General features: G+C 42.0%; 2 protein-coding genes across 7 annotated transcripts in view; one reads left to right on the top strand and one right to left on the bottom strand.

The window, feature by feature from the left end:
* DEUP1 (deuterosome assembly protein 1) overlaps window positions 1-15,616 on the top strand; it is an 84,865-nt gene extending 69,249 nt beyond the window's left edge. For all 3 annotated transcript variants that reach the window (XM_065581638.1, XM_065581639.1, XM_065581637.1), the window contains 2 exons: window positions 8,699-8,924; window positions 15,369-15,616. In XM_065581638.1, coding sequence (XP_065437710.1) covers window positions 8,699-8,924; window positions 15,369-15,542 — 400 coding nt within the window. In that variant the 3' untranslated portion in view covers window positions 15,543-15,616. The remainder of the gene's footprint in view (window positions 1-8,698; window positions 8,925-15,368) is intronic.
* LOC101931329 (uncharacterized) overlaps window positions 1-22,684 on the bottom strand; it is a 167,396-nt gene that overhangs the window by 95,742 nt on the left and 48,970 nt on the right. The gene's annotated exons all lie outside the window — the stretch shown is intronic.

Raw genomic sequence — 22,684 nt, 5'->3', positions numbered from 1 at the left:
CGAGAAAGATGGGGGGCACACCTGGAGGGCCTTAACCTTGCTGACCAGGGTCGTACTGTGCCTTTTCTCAAAGTATACCCGAGGTAGGTGGTCTCATCCTTGCGAGGTGACATTTAGCGGAGTTTGCCATCCGGCCAACCTCCTTGAGAGATCGCAACACAGTCGTCACGTATTTTAGATGGTCCTACCAGTCCTGACTGTAGATCACAACGTTGTCTATGTATGCGGCGGCATACTGGCTGTAGGGTTGGAGGCCTCTCTCCGTTAGCCTTTGAAATGTGGCTGGGGCCCCATGCAATCTGAAGGGCATTGTCTGGAACTGAAGAGCCCAAAGGGGGTAGAGAAAGCTGTCTTTTTTCTGGATTCAGGTGTGAGGGGGATCGGCCAATACCCTTTTGTTAAATCCAGAGTGGTGATGTACTCTGGCTTCCCTAGCTGGTCAAGCAGTTTATAAACGCAAGGTATCAGGTACGTGTAAAATTTTGCATTGACCTTTCGGAAATAGGTGGTCCCATCAGGTTTAGGGACCAGCACTAAAGGGCTTTTCCAGTCAAAAAATTATTCTTCGATCACACCCCACTCTAGCATTGATTGGAGTTCTCGCTTCATGGACAAGAGGGTAAGGGTTTTCCCTGACCTTAACTTCCGGTTCCATCTGAATATTGAGGGTTATCAGATGGGTTCACCCCGGTTAGGTAGCAAATACTGAGGAGAAGGAGGTGATCAATTGCTGAACCTGGATTCTCTGTTCTGGAGTAAGGTGTCCCCAATATTGACCACCCTTGGCTTTGAGACCTTGGCAGCCTGTGGGCCTAATTTGGGCTCTGGTGGGTAAGGAGTTATTAGTAGGCTTTCCTGGGCTTTCCACGGTTTTAAAGGGTTCATGTGGTAGATTTGTTATACCTTCTGCTTGTTGGGTTGTCTGATTTCGTAGTTCACCTGTCCTACGTGTCAGATCACCTCATATGGCCCCTGCCAGTGGGCTAAGAGCTGTGTTAGAGCTGGGCAATAACAAAAGTACCTGATCACTAGGTTCAAACTCCTGGAGGAGAGCCCATTTATTGTAGGCTGCTTCCTGAGTGCTTTGGGCACGTAGGAGGTTCTCCCTGGCAAATGAGCCTAAAGATTCAAGAGATGACTGCTCTTCTAACATTTCCCAAATGAGGTCCAAAGTCCCTCATGGTTGCCATCCATATAAGAGCTCAAATGGTGAGAAGCCAATGAAAGACTGGGGAGATTCTCACATCACAAATAAAAGAGGAGAAAGTAACTGGTTCCAGTGTCAGACATCCATAAGGACGAACCTTTGGAGCATCTTTTTTTAGAGTTCTGTTAAAGCGCTGCACCTGGCCGTCCATTTGGGGATAGTATACAGACATCCTGAGGGTCTTGATTTTCAGTAAATGGCAAAATTGCTTCATCAAGTTTGTTCTTTGATCTGTTAAGATCTCCTATAGCATCCCAACTCAAGTGAAGATTTTCATAAGTTCTGTGGCAACAGTTTTGGTGTTCATGGAGCGTAATGGTACAGCTTCTGGGTACCAGATTGCGTAGTCCACTACAACTAAAATGAACTGGTATCCTGTAGCGCTCTTCTCCAGTGGGCCAACTATGTTGATTCCAATCCACTCAAAGGATACACTCATAAGCAGGAGGTGAATCAAAGAGGCTCTCTCAGTTGGTCAAAAGCAGTGAGCTGACACTCCAGGCATGAGGCACAGAAATCCAGCACATCTTTGTAGACCCCAGGCCAAAAAAACCGGGCCAGAATCCAAGCTAGTGCCCTTCCAAGGTGCTCAGTGAAGGGTATCACATGGGCCAGTTGCATAACCTCCTTCCAGTAGGGTCGGGGCACCAAAAGCTGATTCCAAACCTCCTCAGTTTCTCAGTCTTTCTCTGTGCGATATAGATGGTCACCCTGAATCTCAAAGTGTGGGAACAGTCCCATTTGATGGGATTCGACAGATTCCTCATTCATTGCCGCCACCTGAGTGTATGCTCAGCTCATTGTATTGTCTACCCGTTGCTCTTCCACAAAGTTGGAGAACTGAGTCAGAATCTCTGACTCAGGTAATGGAGGGGGCTCCTCATCTGGTTGGGATGCGGTTTGGTCTTGCTGGGTTGGCTCTGAAGAATAGGAAGTCCCCTCACCAACAAGTATAGCATGGCAGGGCTAGCTGAACCCAAAGGTTTTCTTTAACCCTTGCTATGCCAGCTGGTAGTTCCTCTGCTTCATCACAGGGCCTATACTGAAACTATCCTCCATGAACGCATCTAAGTCTTTTTTGAACATAGTTATACTTTTGGCCATCACTTTTGGCAGTGAGTTTCCACAGATATTGTATGAAAAAGTATTTCCTCTTGTTTGTATTAAACCTGCTGCCTTTTAATTTCATAAGGAAACCCCCGTTTTTGTATTGTGGAAAACAGGGGTGTTGGAATAATTTGTATAGTGGGGGTGCTGAGAGCCATTGAACCAAACTAAACCCTGTATATGATGGAAACCACTTCAAGCCAGGAAGTGTGACAGCACCCCCAGTACCCGTATTTCTAGCACTTACGGTGGGAAAGGGTAAATAGCACTTCTCTATTCACTTTCTCCACACCATTCATGATTTTATTGACCTCTAGCATATCCCCCCGCCTTAATCAACTCTTTTCTATGCTGAACAGCCCAAATCTTTTTAGTCTCTCCGCTTATGGATGCCACGCTGTACCCTTGACCATCATTGTGGCCCTTCTCTGAACCCTTTCCAGTTCCACTACATCCTTTTTGATATGGGGTAACCAGAACTGCACACAGTATTTAAGGTCATGTTAATGGGCACTATAGGGACAGAAATCAAAATTGAAGAAAAGAAACTGGAGAAGATGGACAATTTTACATGTCTTGGAAGGACCATCAGCCAAGATGGTACTAGTTCCAAGGGAATAAGAAGAATCAGGAAGGGAATAAGAAGAATCAGGAAGGGAAACGCTGCATTTGGAAGACTCAAAAACATCTGGCAACTCAAAAACATCTCCCTCAAGACAAAACTGAATGTGTACAAAACAATTGTTATTGCCATCACAACATATAGCAGTCAGACATGGCAACTTACCAAGAACGATACGCAAAAAGCTGGATGCATTTCATCACAAATGTCTAAGAATATTGGGAATAACATATAGAGATAGGAAGACAAATGAAGAAGTCAGAAAAATTACTCAACAAGGTTACTCTCTCACAAATAATCTACCAAAGAAGACATCAGTGGCTAGGACATGTGCTGACTTACCAAATACCAGAACACTTACCAAATACCGCCCTTGAATGGAAGCCAGAAAACACAAGAAGAAAGAGGGAAAGAACGCGAATAACATGGAAACAAACAGTTCTGAATGACATCAAGCACCTCAACATGAAATGGGAAAGTTTGGAGGCAAGGAAGTTGACAGGCAAGGATGGCAAATGTGGGTAGCCCAATGTGCAGCAAAGCACGGGACGGACTAAGGTCTAAGGTAATACCATGGATTAAAGTGGCATTATGATATTTTAAGTGCCAAGGCACCTAATTCTCATTGAAACCAATGGGAGTTAGGCACTAAGCACTTCTGAAAATCCCACTAGGCGTCTGCATCTTTAGGAGCGAAAAACTCCTTTGAAAATATGGCCTTTAGGCACTTTTGTAGTGTTAGAGGCAATGGAAGAACCCAGTGGGCATATAGACCTGTGGTTTTTTATAACCATAACATCTCAGAATAGAAATCTAAACAAATCTAAACAAATACTTCAAAATAAAATATAACTAATTCTAATTAACAGTGTTAAGCACTTGGAAGTGTGACCAATTTTGACATTATAGAACAGTTTTTTGGTTACTCCTTTGTGCCCCACTTTCACTAGAATTTCAAAATGCAAAGGTCAATGGGTGACATGAGCACCTTTCCCTGATCGGTTTGTAACTGAGGTCACTTTAGTTAGCATTTCACCAAAGGGGGGGAGGGGCAGTACCCTGAATTAGCGCCTGTTTATGCTTATGTGTTGGTGCAGTGCAGTGTCAGGTTTGAAGGAGCCAGAACTTTGTAGTTGTTGCACATGAAAGTAGAGAACATATTTGCATGAGCTAAGAGATTTAGGGCTTCTGTGGCTGGCCAAAAATTTCTCAGAGTAGGTCATGAAGCTACTAAGATATGTGATGGCTCTTTAACTGGTAAATCTTGGGTCTGGTTTTCAAGAAGTAAAGGGCCCACGTGTTTCCAGTTTAAAGTCTAATTTACATATTCAGTTGCCATAAATGCATGCACAAACTGGGTGCTTGTGTTTACAAATATGATAATTGTCCATGCAAATCAAATGTGCAAATTCCACATGTATTTTGTATGCACATTAACATACCAGACTTTTTGAAAATCAGGTCCATTGTATGCTTCTAATTTTGTGTTCCCAGACTACAGTTAAATTTTCAATCATCAGATGTATGCAGATGAACTTGTTGCTGGTTTATTTTGAGGCTAGGACATGTTTTATTTTATTGTGAACATAATTATGTTATTTCTGTTTTAATTTGCTCTTCTGTTTCCATGGTAATTATGACATAGGAGAAAGGGCAAAAATATATTTTTTTAGATAGTAAAAATAGAAACATGTGGTGCTGTTGGTGGGTTTCTTATTTTTAAGTAGTAATTTCCAGATGCCATGCTGGATGTTTTTGTTTTGTTTTGGGGGTTTTGTTTGTTTGTTTTTGCTATTTGTATTCATAATTCTGGAAATGTTTGCATAATGGAAAAGGAGCCTTCATTCAAGTGTATTCTTTAATGCTTTCAGCCATACCACCATGATCTATATTTCCACCAGAACCTCAGGGATGAGCCTGGTCAGTAGCTAAATGGGAGACCCCCAGGGAAATCCAGGATGTTGCAGGAAGTGATATTAGTGATTTAGGTGGTGGCATTCTTCTCTAACTTCTCCAAAAAATTTTAATGTTAGGGGCATTACGCTACTGTCTTTCAGCTGAGACATAAAACCAAAGTATGACCACTTGTGGGCATTAAAGATCCCTTGGTTCTGTTTCTTAAGAGTCAAAATGTTAACCCTGGAAAACAGTCTAGGGACTTGATCCTGTATTATTGAAGTCACTAGGGCTTTTGTAATTGATTTCAGAGGGAACAGTATCAAGCTACAAATTACAGTTGGGGTTATTACATTTTGCCTGTGTAAATTTCCCTTGCAGTTTCAGTTGGATGGGGATTACTTTGTCTCCACCACAACAATGAAGTTATTCCTATGCTGTATGTGTATATGGGCACATCTTCACTACCCGCCGGATCGGCGGGTAGCAATCGATCTATTGGGGATCGACTTATCGCATCTAGTGAAGACACGATAAAATCGATCCCTGATCGCTCTGCCATCGACTGCGGAAATCCACCGCGGCAAGAGGCGGAAGCGGAGTCGACGGCGGCACAGCAGCTGTCGACTCACCGCCGTCCTCACAGCCAGGTAAGTCAACCTAAAATACACAACTTCAGCTACGCTATTCACGTAGCTGAAGTTGCGTATCTTAGGTCGACCTCCCCCTGTAGTGTAGACCTAGCCTAAATTAATGATTCCATCCTAGACCAAATGATAATACAAATAATAAGCAAAATGCGAAAACTTGATAAATGGTTAACCTGCACCTTTTCAGAATTTGACTTGCCTGTATAAACAAATAGTCATGTTTTCACAAATTTTTCAGATCTTTTCATACCTTTAATCTTGTATTAAAATTAAAACTCTGTTTTTACACATTATGGTAGATTGAATTGGCAGAAATTTAAGGTCAAAATGATCAAACATGAATGTCTAAAGTTAGGCTACAAAATCCATAATAAGGCATCTAAGTATAGGTGGCCTGTTTTTCAAAGTTAGTGCGCAGCATAGATCCATTGACTTCAGTGGAGACTGCGGTTGCTAAGCATCTTTGAAAAATTACGCCATCTATATTTAGGTATGTAAATATTTTTTGTTTTTACTATCTTAAAAAATATTATAACTGTGGACCCGCAGGTTTGGAAATGTTGGCCTTTGTGAAGTAAATTTCAATATAAATCAGTAATAACTATTATTAAATACATAGAGAATCAGGTTTGAAAAAACAGAACACAGAGACCTTTGCTGTGGGCTTTTAGAGGAAATTACTTTCAAAAAGGTCAAAACACAAAATGAGCAATTCCATGTTTTTATTATTCATGCCAGCTCTCATCACCGTGGCGGCTTCTTCACTGTGCCCTTAATCCAGCAGTGGACTAAATAGGCTTTAAAATGGTGGGGTGGGGAGGATTTATTCTGTACACCAAAGAGCAAACTGTATGTATTCAGTGAGCGGTAAGGAGTAAAGTGGAAAATTCTGCCAAAGGTAGAGTAAACATTAAATGATTCTGAGTGTCTTACTTTCAGAGTATCTCATCTTGGAGTGGATAATAATTACAGCATTCTAATTGTACTTACATACTGCTTATTTTAATCCCCACTTCATTTGTAATTAGAGAAGATATTTCTTCATTACTTCTTTGAGGTGGCCTTTACATATTCCCACTTGTGAGATGCTCCCTGCCCCCACAACTCCAGCACCAGTGAACTTCTATTTAAAAAGTATTTTAAAAGTTCCTAGTATTATTGCATAGACACCGCCTCACAGCATCAAATATTCAAAATGAGATTATACCAGGTCTGTGTGGTCCCTGTCTCAATTCCTTCCTTTCTGCACTTAGCTATGGGAACAGGGACCTTCACTCCATGCTTGGAGACTATTTTTTTAAGCCAATTTCCCTTGTACCGGATAATGTTGTGCTCTTTTGAACACTTGTCAGATTTTACCACAGAGGTGTTGGTATTTCAGTGAGAGATAACATAATCATTGTCAAAGTTTGTATACTAGTATATTATATTAGTAAAATGCTTTGGGATCCTTTGGGATTTAAGTTGGTATACAAATTTAGGATTGCTATACAGGGCCGGCTTTAGCAGGTGCGGGGCCCCACGCCGGACGCGAATTGTCTCGCCCCCCTCTGCCCCCTCCCCGCCCCCTTGGATCCCTCCCCAAATTCCCGCCCTGGCCCCGCATCTTCCCCAAGCACACCGCATTCCTCCTCCTGACCCCTCCCTCCCAGGCTTGCGCTGATCAGCTGTATGGCGGCACAAGCACTGGAGGGAGGGGGAGAAGCAGGATGTGGCCTTTTTTTCTTTTTTTTTCCTGCTCCGCTGGCAGCCCCGGACGTTGCAGGGCCCTCTTAGGCGCGGGGCCCCATTCCTGGGAATCAGCTTAAAGCCGGCCCTGTTGCTATAGTGTTTAATTAAAGTAGGTATTGAGTACTCCATGTTACCTACAAAAGCAGAACCCTTCTTTGTAATAAGCTCAGACTTTAATACAATGGTGGAAACTTTTACCACTACGAAAAGTATTCTAAGAGAAAAACCTGCTGTGTAAGAAAAAATGAGGTTATCAGATTTTTCTGTTTTTCACACTTTGGTACATATTACAAATAAAGATACAACTGGAAATTATTCTAATTAAGAAAGCATGTGTATAAGTAAGAAGAAATCAAAACTGCATGCTATTTCTCAATATGTTTTTAGCAGTTGCTCAGACAGCTACCAAGAGAATTTGTTTGCAATGGGTAGCAAGTAGATTTCTTTTCTAATACAACAGTTAATTACAGTAGCTGTTACTTGACTGATCTTCAGGTAGATAAAAAACATATGATTTCACATCTACTATGGATTACAGTCAATAGGGTCCAAAGATTATGGAGTACCATAATACTGTACTTGAAGGATTCTTGAATCAGCTTGAAGTTCTTCAGTTATTATTGTTAGAGAAAGAAATACCCCTATTCAGTTTAAATATGTATTTAATGTTTCTTCTTTTCTCATTCTTGTTTTGACCTGCGCTCATTGAAGTCAATGGCAAAGCTTCCTATTGAGTTTAATGGTGCAGGATCAGGGGCTCCACATGCTAAAGCTTTAATTTGATTTATTAAAAGCATCAGTTCTAGGGGGGAGGGATAGCTCAGTGGTTTGAGCATTGGCCTCTTAAACCCAGGGTTGTGAGTTCAATCCTTGAAGGGGCCATTTGGGGCAAAATCAGTACTTGGTCCTGCTAGTGAAGGCAGGGGGCTGGACTCGATGACCTTTCAAGATCACTTCCAGCTCTAGGAGATGGGATATCTCCATTAATTATTATTATTATAAATCCTAGGCACCTGCATGTATTTACATCCATAAGACATTTGAATGGATCAAAATCCACTAACCAAAACACCATAAATAAGGTCTCCCCTTCCTATCTCTCTTACACTCTCATATTGTAGCTCATTGTATCAGTTAAAGCATGAGAAAATATAGATGTTAACAGGCCTGCAGGTCAACAACATTGGTCTGTATTAGACCAAGGTGGAGAATAAATTTCAGAGATTAATGTCATTCTCTGAAAGTGCCATGCCCACTACTGTTTTAAGCTGATTTAAACGTATCCGTCATGGAACTCATACTTGAAGCAGTTTGAAAAGCAAAGAGGACAAAATTATATTAACAGAAACCATGGCCTAACCACTATATTTCATAGTTTAACTGGTCTTCATATTTTGAAAACATTATTTTTATTATTTTAGAACTTTCAAAATAAAATTAAATGGCAAATGAAACCAGCGCAACCCACTATCTATATCTCTACAGAAACCAAAATCTTACTCTACATGGTCAAGGTGATATCATTGGTACTAAAAGTGGCAGCAGCTTACCATCTCAGAGACTTAGCAGAGATCATGACCAGAAACTAGATGGTAAATCTCCATCACCACCAATGTTATATCCTTCACACTACAACAGCCCATTTCCTGAAAAGCACAGGTGTGATGTTTTACTGAGCCATGTGTACAGTGTGGAAGAAGTCAACCCAATGGTGAGTAGTTATTTTACTTTAAACACAGAGGTGGCCAAAGTTCAGTCTAAAGGCCAGATGTGATTCATGGATTCCTATAATATAGTTTACACTTGCTGATATGGTATATTTCATGCTCAGCCATACCTCAGTGTTAATGGTGATGGTGGTTATCACCGCTATTATGAAAATAAGGTGTGAGCTTCAGGCTTTTAGCAAGGTGCCAATATGGCCTTCAGCTGGGGCACCCTGCTTTAACAACTCTATCACAGTAAATTCATAACGACTCTAATAAGGACCTTAATGTGCTGTTAGAAAAATAAACTTTCTTTAGAAGTAGATTAATGGATACAATGAAAGGAATCTGTGTACCTGTTATTCTAGGTGTAAACTATTGTATCCAAACACGAAGGAGAAAATCCTGAATGTTGTAATCTCTATTTTTCTTAAAGGGAAAGAGTAAAATTATAGCATTGTCAGTCCTCTCCATGTCACTCTTCACAGTGGGGTGTTACCCATCTCCATGGCAACTGGGGGCAAACCATTTCTTTGCTGCAAGCCTGAGTTTAGGACTGCCAATCAAGAAGAATTGCCCAGAATTCTCTGCCTCCAAACTGTACATGCTGCAGACTCCAGGGCTCCCTTTGTAGCAGAACTTTTGCAGAGTGAGAGAGTGTGTGTGTGTGTCTCAATTTCTTCATTGGCTTTAGATTTGTGTCCTCAACATTGTTAAACGAGGGGAAAAAAAATCTTTTGGCTCTCTGAAGTGGGTTTGAAGGACAGCACCTTTCCTCCCTGTCTCCCCCCACAGTAAATGGCAGACAAAGACAACAGGCCAAAGGGAAACTAGCTTCCAGCCAGCGCATGGGCTAGGCCAATTGAGCAGAACGTTTGGAATCTGCCTTCATTGAAACCGGGCCCGTATCTGTGGCATGGGTCATAGAGTAAGTTTTTCAAAACCCATCCCGGCCCCCTCGCCCGATCCTCCCCTAGTCATAGGGCCCCTATTTCAACAACTTGTAGAGCAAGGAGGAAAACTTCACTGGAGCCCCCTGACTCTTGTGGGAGGGCAAGTTCTCCCCATAGCAACCAAGAGGAAAAATTTCTGCTCCCAGACAGCCTGTAGGCAAGGTCTATGCCAAGGTGCTTGAGAAGACCACAAAACATGCCCTCTTCCTATAAGCAATTTTACCTGTAAGGCCTCAGCCGCCATGAAAAGTTAGATTAAATGATCCTTGTGATCCTGTCTAATCTTATGGTTCTATACCAGCTCCTGTGACCTTTCTGATACCAATGGGTAATTTGCCTTCAATGGTTCCAGCTCATTCCTCATTTTGTGCAGTCAGTCCCTAGTCAGCACAGATTCAGCAGCAGGGAGCATGGGGTGAAGTGATTCAGATCCTCTACTCTGGTAGATAGGCCTTCCTCCTCTCCCCTTCCAACCTACAAGAGTCCCACAGGAGGTCATAAAATGGCCACTATTTTCCTTAAGGAGATATGCAGGATACATCCCTGTAGACTTTCCTTACAATCTCCCAGGAATAGCACTCTCCCCTTCATGGGCCCCTCCCACCTTTTCCCAGGGATTTTTGACCTAGGGACTGCTGAAGGATCTTAGCATTTAAAAGGACAGCATAAGAACATAAGAACGGTCATACTCGGTCAGACCAAAGGTCCATCTAGCCCAGTATCCTGTCTGTAACAGAGGAGGAGAAAGACCTCGGAGTCCTGGTAGACCGCAGGATGACTATGAGTCGACAATGTGACGTGGCAGTGAAAAAAGCCAATGCGGTCTTGGGATGCATTAGGCGAGGTATATCTAGTAGGGATAAGGAGGTGCTGCTTCCGTTGTACAAGGCACTGGTGAGACCTCATTTGGAGTACTGTGTGCAGTTCTGGTCTCCGATGTTTAAAAAGGATGAACTCAAACTGGAACGGGTACAGAGAAGGGCCACTAGGATGATCAGAGGAATGGAAAACCTGTCGTATGAAAGGAGACTCGAGGAGCTCGATTTGTTTAGCCTAACCAAAAGAAGGCTGAGGGGGGATATGATTGCTCTCTTTAAATATATCAGAGGGATAAATACCAGGGAGGGAGAGGAATTATTTCAGCTCAGTACTAATGTGGACACGAGAACGAATGGATATAAACTGGCCGTGGGGAAGTTTAGGCTTGAAATTAGACGAAGGTTTCTAACCGTCAGAGGGGTGAAATATTGGAATAGCCTTCCGAGGGAAACGGTGGGGGCGAAGGACCTGTCTGGCTTTAAGATTAAGCTAGATAAGTTTATGGAGGGAATGGTTTAATGGGATAACATGATTTTAGTCAAATAAACAGCGTGCCATCGCTGGTAAATAGTATCAATGGCCAATGAGGGTCTGGCTGGAGAATCTTGCCTGCATGCTTGGGGTTCTACTGATCGCCATATTTGGGGTCGGGAAGGAATTTTCCTCCAGGGTAGATTGGCAGAGGCCCTGGAGGTTTTTCGCCTTCCTCCGCAGCATGGGGCAGGGGTCGCTAGCTGGAGGATTCTCTGCTACTTAAAGTCATTAAACCAAAGGATTTGGGGACTTCAACAGCAGAGTCAAGGGAAAGGGGTTGGGACGGCTTTTGTGGCCTGCATCATGCGGGAGGTCAGACTAGATGATCATAATGGTCCCTTCTGACCTTAAAGTCTATGAGTCTATGAGTCTTCCAACAGTGGCCAATACCAGGTGCCCCAGAGAGAAAGAATAGGACAGGTAATCATCAAGTGATCCATCCCCTGTCACCCATTCCCAGCTTCTGGGCAACAGAGGCTGGGCACACCTTCCCTGTCCATCTTGGCTAATAGCCATTGATGGACCTATGCTCCATGAACGTATCTAGTTCTTTTTGAAACCTGTTATAGTCTTGGCCTTCACAACATCCTCTGGCAAGGAGTTCCACAGGTTGACTGTGCCTTGGGTGAAAAAAATACTTCCTTTTGTTTGTTTTAAACCTGCTGATTTCATTTGGTGACCCGGAATTCTTGTGTTATAAGGAGTAAATAAACGTCTTTCTTTACTTTCTCCACACCAGTCATGATTTTATTGGCCTCTATCATATCCCCCCTTAATTGTCTCTTTTCCAAGCTGAAAAGTCCCAGTCTCTCCTCATATGGCAGTTGTTTTATACCCCTAATCATTTTTGTTGCCCTTTTCTGAACCTTTTCCAATTCCAATATATCTTTTTTGAGATGGGGTGACCACATCTGCACGCAGTATTCAAGATGTGAGCGTACCATGGATTTATGGTATTTTCTGTCTTATCTATCAGTTTCTTAATGATTCCCAACATTCTGTTACCTTTTTTGACTACCGCTGCACATTGAGTGGATGTTTTCAGAGAACTCTCCACAATGACTCCAAGATCTCTTTCTTGAGTGGTAACAGCTAAGTTAGACCCCATTATTTTATATGTATAGCTGGGATTATATTTTCCAATATGCATTACTTTGTATTTATCAACATTGAATTTCATCTGCCATTTTGTTGCCCAGTCACCCAGTTGTGAGAGATCCTTTTGTAGCTCTTCACAGTCTGCCTGGGACTTACTTGGATAATTGCAGATGATACAAAACTTGAGTAGTTTTGTATCATCTGCAATTTTTGCCACCTCACTGTTTACCCCTTTTTCCAGATCGTTTATGAATATGTTAAATAGGACTGGGCCCAGTACAGACCCCTGGGAGACACCACTATTTACCTCTCTCCATTCTGAAAACTGACCATTTATTCCTACCCTTTGTTTCCTATCTTTTAACCAGTTACCAGTCCACGAGAGGACCTTCTCTCTTATCCCATGACAGCTTAATTTTCTTAAAAGCCTTTGATGATGGACCTTGTCAAAGGGTTTCTGAAAATCTAAGTACACTATATCCACTAGATCCCTCTTGTCCACATGCTTGTTGACCCCCTCAAAGAATTCTAGTAGATTGGTGAGGCATGATTTCCCTTTACAAAAACCATGTTTATTCTTCCCCAACAAATTATGTTCATCTATGTTTCTGACAATTTTGTTCTTTACTATCGTTTCAACCAGTTTGCTCGGGACTGAAGTCAGGCTTACCGGCCTGTAATTGCTGGGATCACCTCTGGAGCCCTTTTTAAAAAATTGGCATCACATTAGCTATCCTCCAGTTATTTGGTACAGAAGCTGATTTAAATGATAGGTTACAGACTACAGCTAGTAGTTCTGCAATTTCACATTTTGAGTTCCATCAGAACTCTTGGGTGAATACCATCTGGTCCTCCTGACTTATTACTGTTTAGGTTATCAATTTCTTCCAAAATCTCCTCTAATGACACGTCAATCTGGGAGAGTTCCTCAGATTTGTCACCTAAAAACAATGGCTCAGGTTTGGGAATCTTCCTCACATCCTCAGCCGTGAAGACCAATGCAAAGAATTAATTTCGTTTCTCCACAATGGCTTTATCATCCTTGTGTGCTCCTTTAGCATCTCAATCGTAAGCATAAAGTCTTAAATCCTCTGCCGAGAGAGACTCTCCCCTTTAGATCCTCTAAAGAGGCGAAATCTCTAAACCTGAGGCTCTGAGCAAGATACATCAGACTCTCAACTAAATTTTCCAGAATTAAGCACAAATGGGGGTTTAGCTTCATAAGTGCTTATTTTCTTAGAAAATGAAACACCAATAAATAAGTTGTTAAATAAATAAAAATTGGAAAGTTGATGAAGAGGTTTGTGATTTTCCTCTGCTGGTTTATAAAGGAGTGGGAATTTCTCTATTGAGACCTACTCGTACCTAACGACTACAAATTTTTCATTACTCTGCCTCAAGTTAAGCCTGCTGCATTCTTAGTAAAGGACATAGTTATACTAACTGAGGGAGTATTCCTGCCAAATACACAGACAGGAAAATAAAATAATTCAAACAAAACTTGGGTACAACTGCCTCAGGGCTGATAGTATTGCCTGCAATCTCTTATTGTGGGAGGTCTATGCTCAACTCGGAGGCCACTGTGAGTGTGCACAAAGAAAAACACGACATAAAATCTACTTTAATTACGCTTCTCTAGCAACTTTTTCAAGAATGATGCTTCACCTGACTGAGTTGCTATACATTCAAATATATGTTCCCAGGGCAACCATAGAATAGCATTCTAAACTCTGATATCCTTCTAAATGTTTTGTTGGTAAGCTCTTTAGGGAGCACAGAAACAAAGCAGTCACTGATGCTTTAAACAAGGGAATAAGGGGTTTCTGAAGTCTGGGCAGATTTCCCCCTTTAATTGTCATCTGGGAATGAATCGTCTAAGAAAATGGGTGCTTGAGATGTCCAAGAGACAAGTTTATCCTTTCCCCATGTACATTAAAATAAACCAACACTATCAGTAAGACCCTTTGTGATACCAGAAGATAAAAGGTGCAGTCGGCCATCTTCTACTAATTGGAACAACAGAACCAGCTTCATGAAGAAACAGTTATTTTGGAAAGGGCACAAGATTCTTTGTGGTACAAAGAGAAACAATTACATAGAAATCTCAGGTGTCTCAACAGGTCCATAAGGAGATCAATATTTTAAGTGGAAATACTTACTGAAATCCATCATTGCAGAATTTTCTTCCCCAAACATCAGAATACAAAAATAAATTTCCTGTAGTCCCTACTGATCAGGGAGAGTCACCCAGAGATACTTTAGCTTCTGCAACACAAGAAGCTTTTTCAATACAGAGTACTCCCTTTTTGGACTTGTAAGTTCTATGCGGTTCACAAATGCCGTATTTCATCCCTCCCTTCAAGTGAAAAGGATACATGTCTGTCTTTCTCTGGACAACCTTCTCATCATGTTACTCAGACCTCAGCAGCCATCACAAAATACCTTCAGAAACAAAAGTTTGAGCAAACAAGTGGAAGGGCCAATTACAGCGCTCACAAAATTCCAGCATTTAACTTATCTTCTACGATAACCTTTATTTCAGAAGACAGACAGAAGAAAATAAAGTCTGACATTAGCTGACCTCTATAAAGACAAAATCTCTGACAGCTCCTGGGCTTTTTGGTCTCGTGTATACCCAGCACGATTGACTGTCTTGGTTGCTAGTATTACTGAATTAACATTCTTTTAGAGAACTGTCTATCTAACTTCTTAAGATGCAAAAAGTCTTTTTTATTCAATATATCCCATCATTTCAAATAGTGTTTGCTAGAGGCTATTCTAAACTACAGCAGGGACTGAAGTGTCCTGTGACTGGCCCAAGGGTCTTGAGGATAGCAGGGGAGCCAAATTGTGACCAGTAGTACATTTAAATATGTAGTGACACACCTAAGGACTAAGTCTATGTTTTAGTAAAAGATAGAAAATATGCAAAGTTACTAGCTTGTAAAACTTAAGATGAAAATTTTGTTTTATGCTTCAATAATGTAAAATTATTGCTGTACTTTCAATTCATTACTAACTGTGCCTGCTCTATGTATTGTTCAGCTTCCCCCAGAGAGGTCCTTACCTACAACTGCAACAGAAAAGTTCTTTCAAGAAGAAGAGAAACGAGCAAAAGAATTTGAAGAGATTTTAAATTCACACATTGAAGAACTGCAAAGGCATTCTGAAAATACTGTCAAAAAATATGCCAGGCTAAAGCAAAATAGACATATATGAGCCTTTTAGCTTTTTATTTGCAGTTTAAAAAAAATAAAGGTATAACCAAATAGTTACTCTTCTGATTCTCAAAACTAAACTCTGCTACCATTTTCTTGAATTTACACAGAAGACAGCTAGTGTCTTGTAATATAAATGGGGGGGGAGGGGTTTGCATTCCTATATTAACATGACATATTGCTCTGTTATGGCTTTAGTTACAGCGTATATTTGCAATCTAAGACATATCTAGAAATTAAATATGTAATTTGTTTTTGTCTACTTGAATTGTGTGCTTGAGAAACCCATTTGGACCACTGTAAATTAAGTAAAGATACATGAAACTTGATGGGGTAAGGGAGCTATATAATCAATGGAGCTGGCCACTTGAGACTATACCTAGTCTAAGGGGATTCTCTAGCTTGCATAGAACTGGAATAACAGGTTGACACTGTCCTATTCACAGCTTAGAGCATCAGGGGCATAGCTGTGCTCTGGTTATGCTTGGCTACAAGAATAGCCGTTTATGTCCATTGCAGCTGAGCCTGCTCTAACCTGTGCTTAGTACCAGGCAAGCCCACGGCATGGTCAAGAGTAGGGAAAGGGCAAACATATCTTGAATTCACCTTTCCCACCGCAGTTTGCATTGCTGTGCTAAGCAGAGTTCAGTTGGAACAGAGCATCTTACCTATAATTAGGGCCCTATCAAATTCACGGCCATGAAAAACGCATCACGGACCGTGAAATCTGGTCTTTTGTGTGCTTTTACCATATACTATATAGATTTCACAGGGAAGACCAGCGTTTCTCAAATTGGGGATCCTTATCCAAAAGAGGGTTGCAGGGGAGGGAGGGGGAGGGTCGCAAGGTTATTTTAGGGAGGTTGCGGTATTGCCACCCTTACTTCTGCGCCGTCTTCAGAGCTGGGGAGCTGGAGAGCAGCAGCTGTTGGCTGGGTGCCCCGCTCTGAAGGCGGCGCCCCACCAGCAGCAGTGCAGAAGTAAGGGTGGTAGTACCATACCATACTATCCTTACTTCTGTGCTGCTGCTGGCAGTAGCTCTGCCTTCAGAGCTGGGCACATGGCCAACAGCCACTACTCTTCAGCTGCCCAGCTCTAAAGGCAGCACCGCCGCCAGCAGCAGCGCAGAGTAAGGGTATCAGTACCGCAACCCCCCCTACAATAACCTTGTGACCCATACACACAACTCCTTTTTGGGTCAGGACCCCTACAGTTACAACACTGAAATTTCACATTTAAATAGCTGATATCATGAAATTTACAATTTTAAAAATCGTATGACCGTGAAACTGACCAAAATGGACCGTGAATTTGGTAGGGCCCTACCTATAATGGTTTAAAGGTTTTTCATTAATATTTAAATATCTGAAAAAAATTATTCTTAAAAGTAAATCTTTTTGTAAAGCAAATATTGGTGTTTAAGTATAATGTTGGCCTATTGTTTTTATCACAGTGTAGAACATGTAAAACCTTTGTCCTCAGACTACCTAGATTGCTGAACATCCCCTTTGTAAAGGCTCTTAGCAGTTACTACTTTTCCAATCCTCAATCCTTCTTCCAACCCAATGCTCTGCATCTTGAGTAACTGTCTGTTTCACACAACAATTCCTTTTATTTGCAGTTCATACTAAATTATTTCCTTGTATAAGTGGAACAGTCAGAAACTACAGGAGACATATTAACAATCGACTTTAATGGAATAGTTACAGAAAAACTACAGTACAGCATGTACTGCATTTTCTGTTTGCAACTTCATAGAAAAAGCTGGATAAAAATAATACTGGTGAACCAAATAGACTGGTTTGTGAGTAACAGAATTATCATTAATATTCAAACCCACACCAAAATGTGAATTGTTTTTGGAAGCTATATTTCCAATATAGCAAAACACACTATTTCACACTTAGACAAAATAGCCAGATTTTAAATACCAATTTGCTCAGTTTTCAATAAAATGGGTAATGATAATGAAAATATAAAAGAACCTTAAACTCAGGCAAATAACTAAAGAAAGCTGGAGAGTAAAGAGTGAACAAAAAGATGATGAAAGAGTATTTGAACAAACTAAATAAATGTAAATCTTCAGTTTAAAAGACAATGCATCTGGAAGTTTTAAAAGAACTATGGTATAAATTTAGGAATCTCTGAAAATAATATTCAGTAAATTATAAGTCAGAAGTCTTCCCTGGAGACTAAGAAAGCAAAAATTTGCCTTTAAGAATGATAGAAAGGAAGATACTAGAAGATATTGACATATTAGCCTTGTTTCTTTTCCAAGTAAAATATTCAAACATATAACGAGTCAGTATTACCCAGCTCCTCAAAGGTACTTAGGTGTTGTTCCACAGCGTGTTACAACACCTAATCCCTGCACAGTCCAGTGAAATCCTCAGCCCCAAGCATGGAGAGAGTTACGTGCCTGAGGCCAGATTCACAATAGTACTTAAATACATTAAGTACTTAATTGCCTCTTTAGGTGCCAACATTTAGGCACCACTGACATTCTCATACCACCACTCAGATGTCACCTGATCTTGTAGCATTGCAACACTTAAATACCTTTGTGAACCCAGCCCATAGGCACCAACTCCGTGGGTGCTCCAGGCTCAACCACAGAAAAGAAAGAGAGGGTGCTCAGCACACACCAACCATAGCTGTTCAGCGGGGTCCACCAATCAGGTGTTGGGAGGCTGGCAGGGAGGTGCTCATGGGAGGGTTGAGAGCAGTGAATGGCGGGGGGTGGGAAGAGGAAAAGTGAGGGCAGGGTCTAAGGGAGAGGGGGCTGAGCAGGGGGAGGGGACTAAGCAGGGGCAGGGGGCAGAGCAGGGGCAGGAAAAGGCAGAGTGAGGGCAGGACCTTGTGGGGAGGGGCGGAGTGGGTGTAGGGCCTCAGGGTGGAGCAGGGGTGGAGTACCCACTGGGAAAAATAAAAGTTAGCACCTGTGACCCAGCCCCTAAGAAAGGGATCCTCAGAAGTCAGCAAGCTGAGCAGGGAGCTGCCTGAGCTAACCAGGAGTAAAATGGTGGGGAGAGGGGTGGGAAAAAAAGAAGGGCTTAGGCATCTAAACTGCTGACCTTTTGTACCTGGCTGATGGGCCAGAGATAGGTATTTCCTTCTGCTGGCGATCCTCAGCTGCAAACCTTCTCCTGGAGCTAGGTGCCCAAGCCAGGTCAGCCGCTTATGTAGTCCATGTCCTAACAGCTGATAACATCTCTCTCACTGCCTCCTGTTCATGGGCAATACTCTCTCATGCTTGCCCTATGTTTCCCTGTGCACCCTACCTATTGGTGACCTACATCTGGACCACCTGCTGCAGGGACTGCCAGGTGTGTGCCTGCTCTAAGCATGCCTACAGGATCAACCTTCCCTAGTTTGAGAAGGGCTTTGAGCCGTTCATTAGCTGTGGGCAGCATCAGGGTGTAGGTGGCTTTGTGAATGCCAACCAGCAGAAACTTAGATGCCTACAAGGTTAGTGGCACCTAAATGGTGGAATTAGGTGCCTAAAGAGGTAGGTAGGCATCTAAATATTTTTGGAGATCTGGGCCTATGTGACTATTTAGAAGAAAGCTGTCCAACAAATTAGTTGATTAAAAAAATATATCTGGCCAAATTAATAACCTTGTTTGCTGCAATTACTCATTCAACTTTCTTGCAGTGCCATATACCATAGACTCATGGTACACAGTGCAGCAAAATGCCATTTGGAAACTTCAGGTAGTGCACATAGAAACCTACTTGCTAACCAATGTTTCCTGCACAGATCACATTACACCTGATAGGCACTGGTTGTCATATAATCTCTAGATATAAATCCAAGTGCTGGTTTTTACCCACTTACCTGAAATGTGACCTTTTTCTTTGTGTAATAACTTCCCAGATGAAATCAGCTAAGGTTGCTGAATTGACAGTCCCCTACTTTAAACAGCAGGGAGTTGCTGGTAGAGCAATTTCATCAACGGATCCTTGACTCTGAATCTGCGCCATCTAGATTCACCAGAACCCAGATATATTGACCTTCAGGGCAAACTTTAAAGCCTATTTGCTCTCCATTCCCCAGAGGCGAGGACCAGGGAGTGGTAAGGGAATGTACTTTGTTCATTGTGAATAGGTGAGGAGTTCACAACTTAATTTGATAACATATGTAAATGCAGGGAGGGGCAAAGGGGTTATGTACAGATATCTGAACCAACAAACTATGCAGGGGCATATTTTAAAAATCAAAATACATTTGATACTTTTATTCAGTATGTAAAAAAAGGTGAAAACTCATCCATGATCAGATTGATTGGGAGGTGCAATCTAGAAATTGCTGGGTGGTGGGGCACCTAAAATACTTTGTGCTCTAATTGCCACATTTTAGTAAAGTTAGTGGGAAAACTAGGAAAATTTATGGTGGCCATCAAATATAATGAGGATTGAGATATAATATACGTGATGACCAACTGCAGGACCTAAATTTGTATAGTCAAAAAAGAATACTCAAAAGGGGACAAGGATCAGAGGCTATATAAACTTGCAGGTAAGAATATAAATTAAAATGTTTTAATAAATTACAATTTAAAATTATTATGAATTATTGTTCATAAATTCCTTCAGAAGTTGCTAGGACAAGATGCAGTGACCTGATGCTAAAGTTTATGAAAACTTGAGTATGAGCAATTGAGCAATAGAGCAGATATCTAAGCAGCAATACTGTTTTTAACATTTTTCAAAGGCCTCCCAAAAATATTTTTAGCACCCCAATTGAAAGGCTCATTTTAAATAAAAAGCTGCCAGCTTCCTTTGCAGCAGGAGAAATGAAGATCAGTTGTGTATACTTGCCAACCTGTTTTATCAAGGGATAATTTTGAAATAGATGGTGGCCTACGGGCTGCTAACCTATCCTATCCATTTTTCCAAGACTTACATTGGAAGTGAGATCTGTCAGTGAAATAACAATAAAGGAGCATAAATATATTAAAATCACTCACCTGAAAGTTGGGTAGGTATTTTCTTTTTTCCTTCTCTTTAGCCTCCTCTTTTTCTTACCTTCCATTTCCAATCCATTCTGTCTATCTCCAACCCAATTTTCTCATTTGTGTTTTCTCTTTTTTATTATTCTGTCCCACCTCATCCCCAGGGCTATTGGTGGGGCTACTCAACACACACACAGTCACCTACAAGTCAGTCCAGGGGCTTCCAAAAACCCTGGAAATCCACAAAGTTTGTGGGTTCCAAAGGTCAGCCATTCACAGCCATGTTGAGAACTAGGAAAACACCCTAGTGATGGGCTCGCAATGTGAAAGTTAGCTTTGCAGCAAAATGAAATTCATCTCTCATTTAAGGGGGGAGGAATAGCTCAGTGGTTTGAGCATTGGCTTGCTAAACCCAGAGTTGGGAGTTCAATCCTTGTGGGGGCCATTTAGGGATTTGGGGCAAAAATCTGTCTGGGGATTGGTCCGGCTTTGAGCAGGGGGTTGGACTAGATGACCTCCTGAGGTCCCTTCCAACCCTAATATTCTATGATACTTCTATTTGGAGAGTCCTAAAGAGCATGTGGCCCAAAGGCCAGCTCTGTAAAGTGACAGGATTAACCTGTCTGGTGCGCTAACCCACATTCCATTCCACTCTAAGGGCAGGAAGTAAAAACAACTTGCTTCTACAAGTCACACCATAAAGGCTACCAGTCATACTAGATCTGAACCTGGCTAACAGGCAAAACTTGTAATGAAAGCAAGAACAAGTCAGACACTATGTCTCAATGATCAGCGAGCCATGCAGGGAGTGGCTACTAAAACTCTACCAAATCAAACCAAAGATGGACAAATGTTATGAAAAATCATCATGGTATCACATCTTTCTTGGTTTTTTCAAACCTCTAAATGTTGGATTTTGACACTGACTTTGGCTTATCCAGCCAAAAGTTAGTACGTTGCTGTTATTAACAGAGGTACTGGAGAGTCTGAGGGTATGTCTAGTCTGCAATGTAAACCTAGGATTAGTGGGACTTGAGTCAGCTGACCCTGGATTCAAGAACCCAGGGCTTGAGCGTCTACACTGAGTGTTAACCCTACATTAGGGATTTTCTAAAAAGAGCTTGAACCTTGGGATCTGGCATCCATACTGCAGCACGCAGGCCTGAATAAAACCAACCATATCTCAGACTCCACAGCACTCTCCTGAAACACGACCACTCTAGTCCTTTGACTGTGGTGCACTGTGGGAAAACTTGACTGTCCACCCTACACATTACAGACAGTGTGAACAGCCTGCCAACACACCCTGCCCACCACTCATTTTGGTCTGTGTGCTCCCAGCTACTAGAGACAGCACTATGGAGGAGGCGCCTTTTGAACAACTTCTTTTGCTTGCGCTTTCATTCCTGTGTCAGGAAGCAGGCAGTGCTTCCATGAGACACTGGTGGACATTAGTGGCATGTTCTGACCCACCAAAGGCACCTGGCACAGCTTATGATGGAGCAGTAGGAAAACACAAACATGACCAACTCAAACTGGCTGATGCTGCTCATGGTACTCAGTACAGCTACCGCTGCCCCTTATGTAGCCCAGTGCTTCTGGAGCAGGCCACAAGCACAGGCTTATGGGAGTACATTGTCATGCAGATCTGGGACGACCAACAATGTCCAGAACTTTTGCATGAAGAAAACTACATTTCTGAAGCTTTGTGAGCAGCTTGCCCCGACCCTCCGGTGTCAAGACACACAACTGCATCCCCGTTGCTGGTCCAGAAGCGGGTTGCTATAACTGTCTGGAAGCTGGCTACTCCAGACTGCTAAAGTCCGTTGCCAACCAGTGTGGGTTAAGTGGTGGTGGAGGTTTCTGCATTCACGGACCAGCTGGGACACTATTCTCACCAAATAACATTGTCATAAATGGAATTACTGTGCCCACCTTTTGCCTTGGCTTATGAATCTATAACCTGATTTCAGAGGCCCTGGCAAAAGAGAGCTTAATTACATTCACAGCAGGTGCAGAATGGTTGTTGAATGTGCTTTTGGCAGATTGAAATCCCATTGGAGATGTTTACAGACCCATTTGGATGCCAGTGTCATCAGTGTTGTCTGCATTACTGTGGCTTCCTGTGACTCCAAAGTTCCCTCTAAATTTTCCCTTGCATGTATGGAATGAATTTTGTTATGTGCAC

This window comes from Chrysemys picta, chromosome 1 (assembly GCF_011386835.1).
Source record: "Chrysemys picta bellii isolate R12L10 chromosome 1, ASM1138683v2, whole genome shotgun sequence".
Lineage (NCBI taxonomy): Eukaryota > Metazoa > Chordata > Testudines > Emydidae > Chrysemys > Chrysemys picta.
The sequence above is the reverse complement of the archived record's forward strand: the minus strand, read 5'-3'. Positions and strand labels throughout refer to the sequence as shown.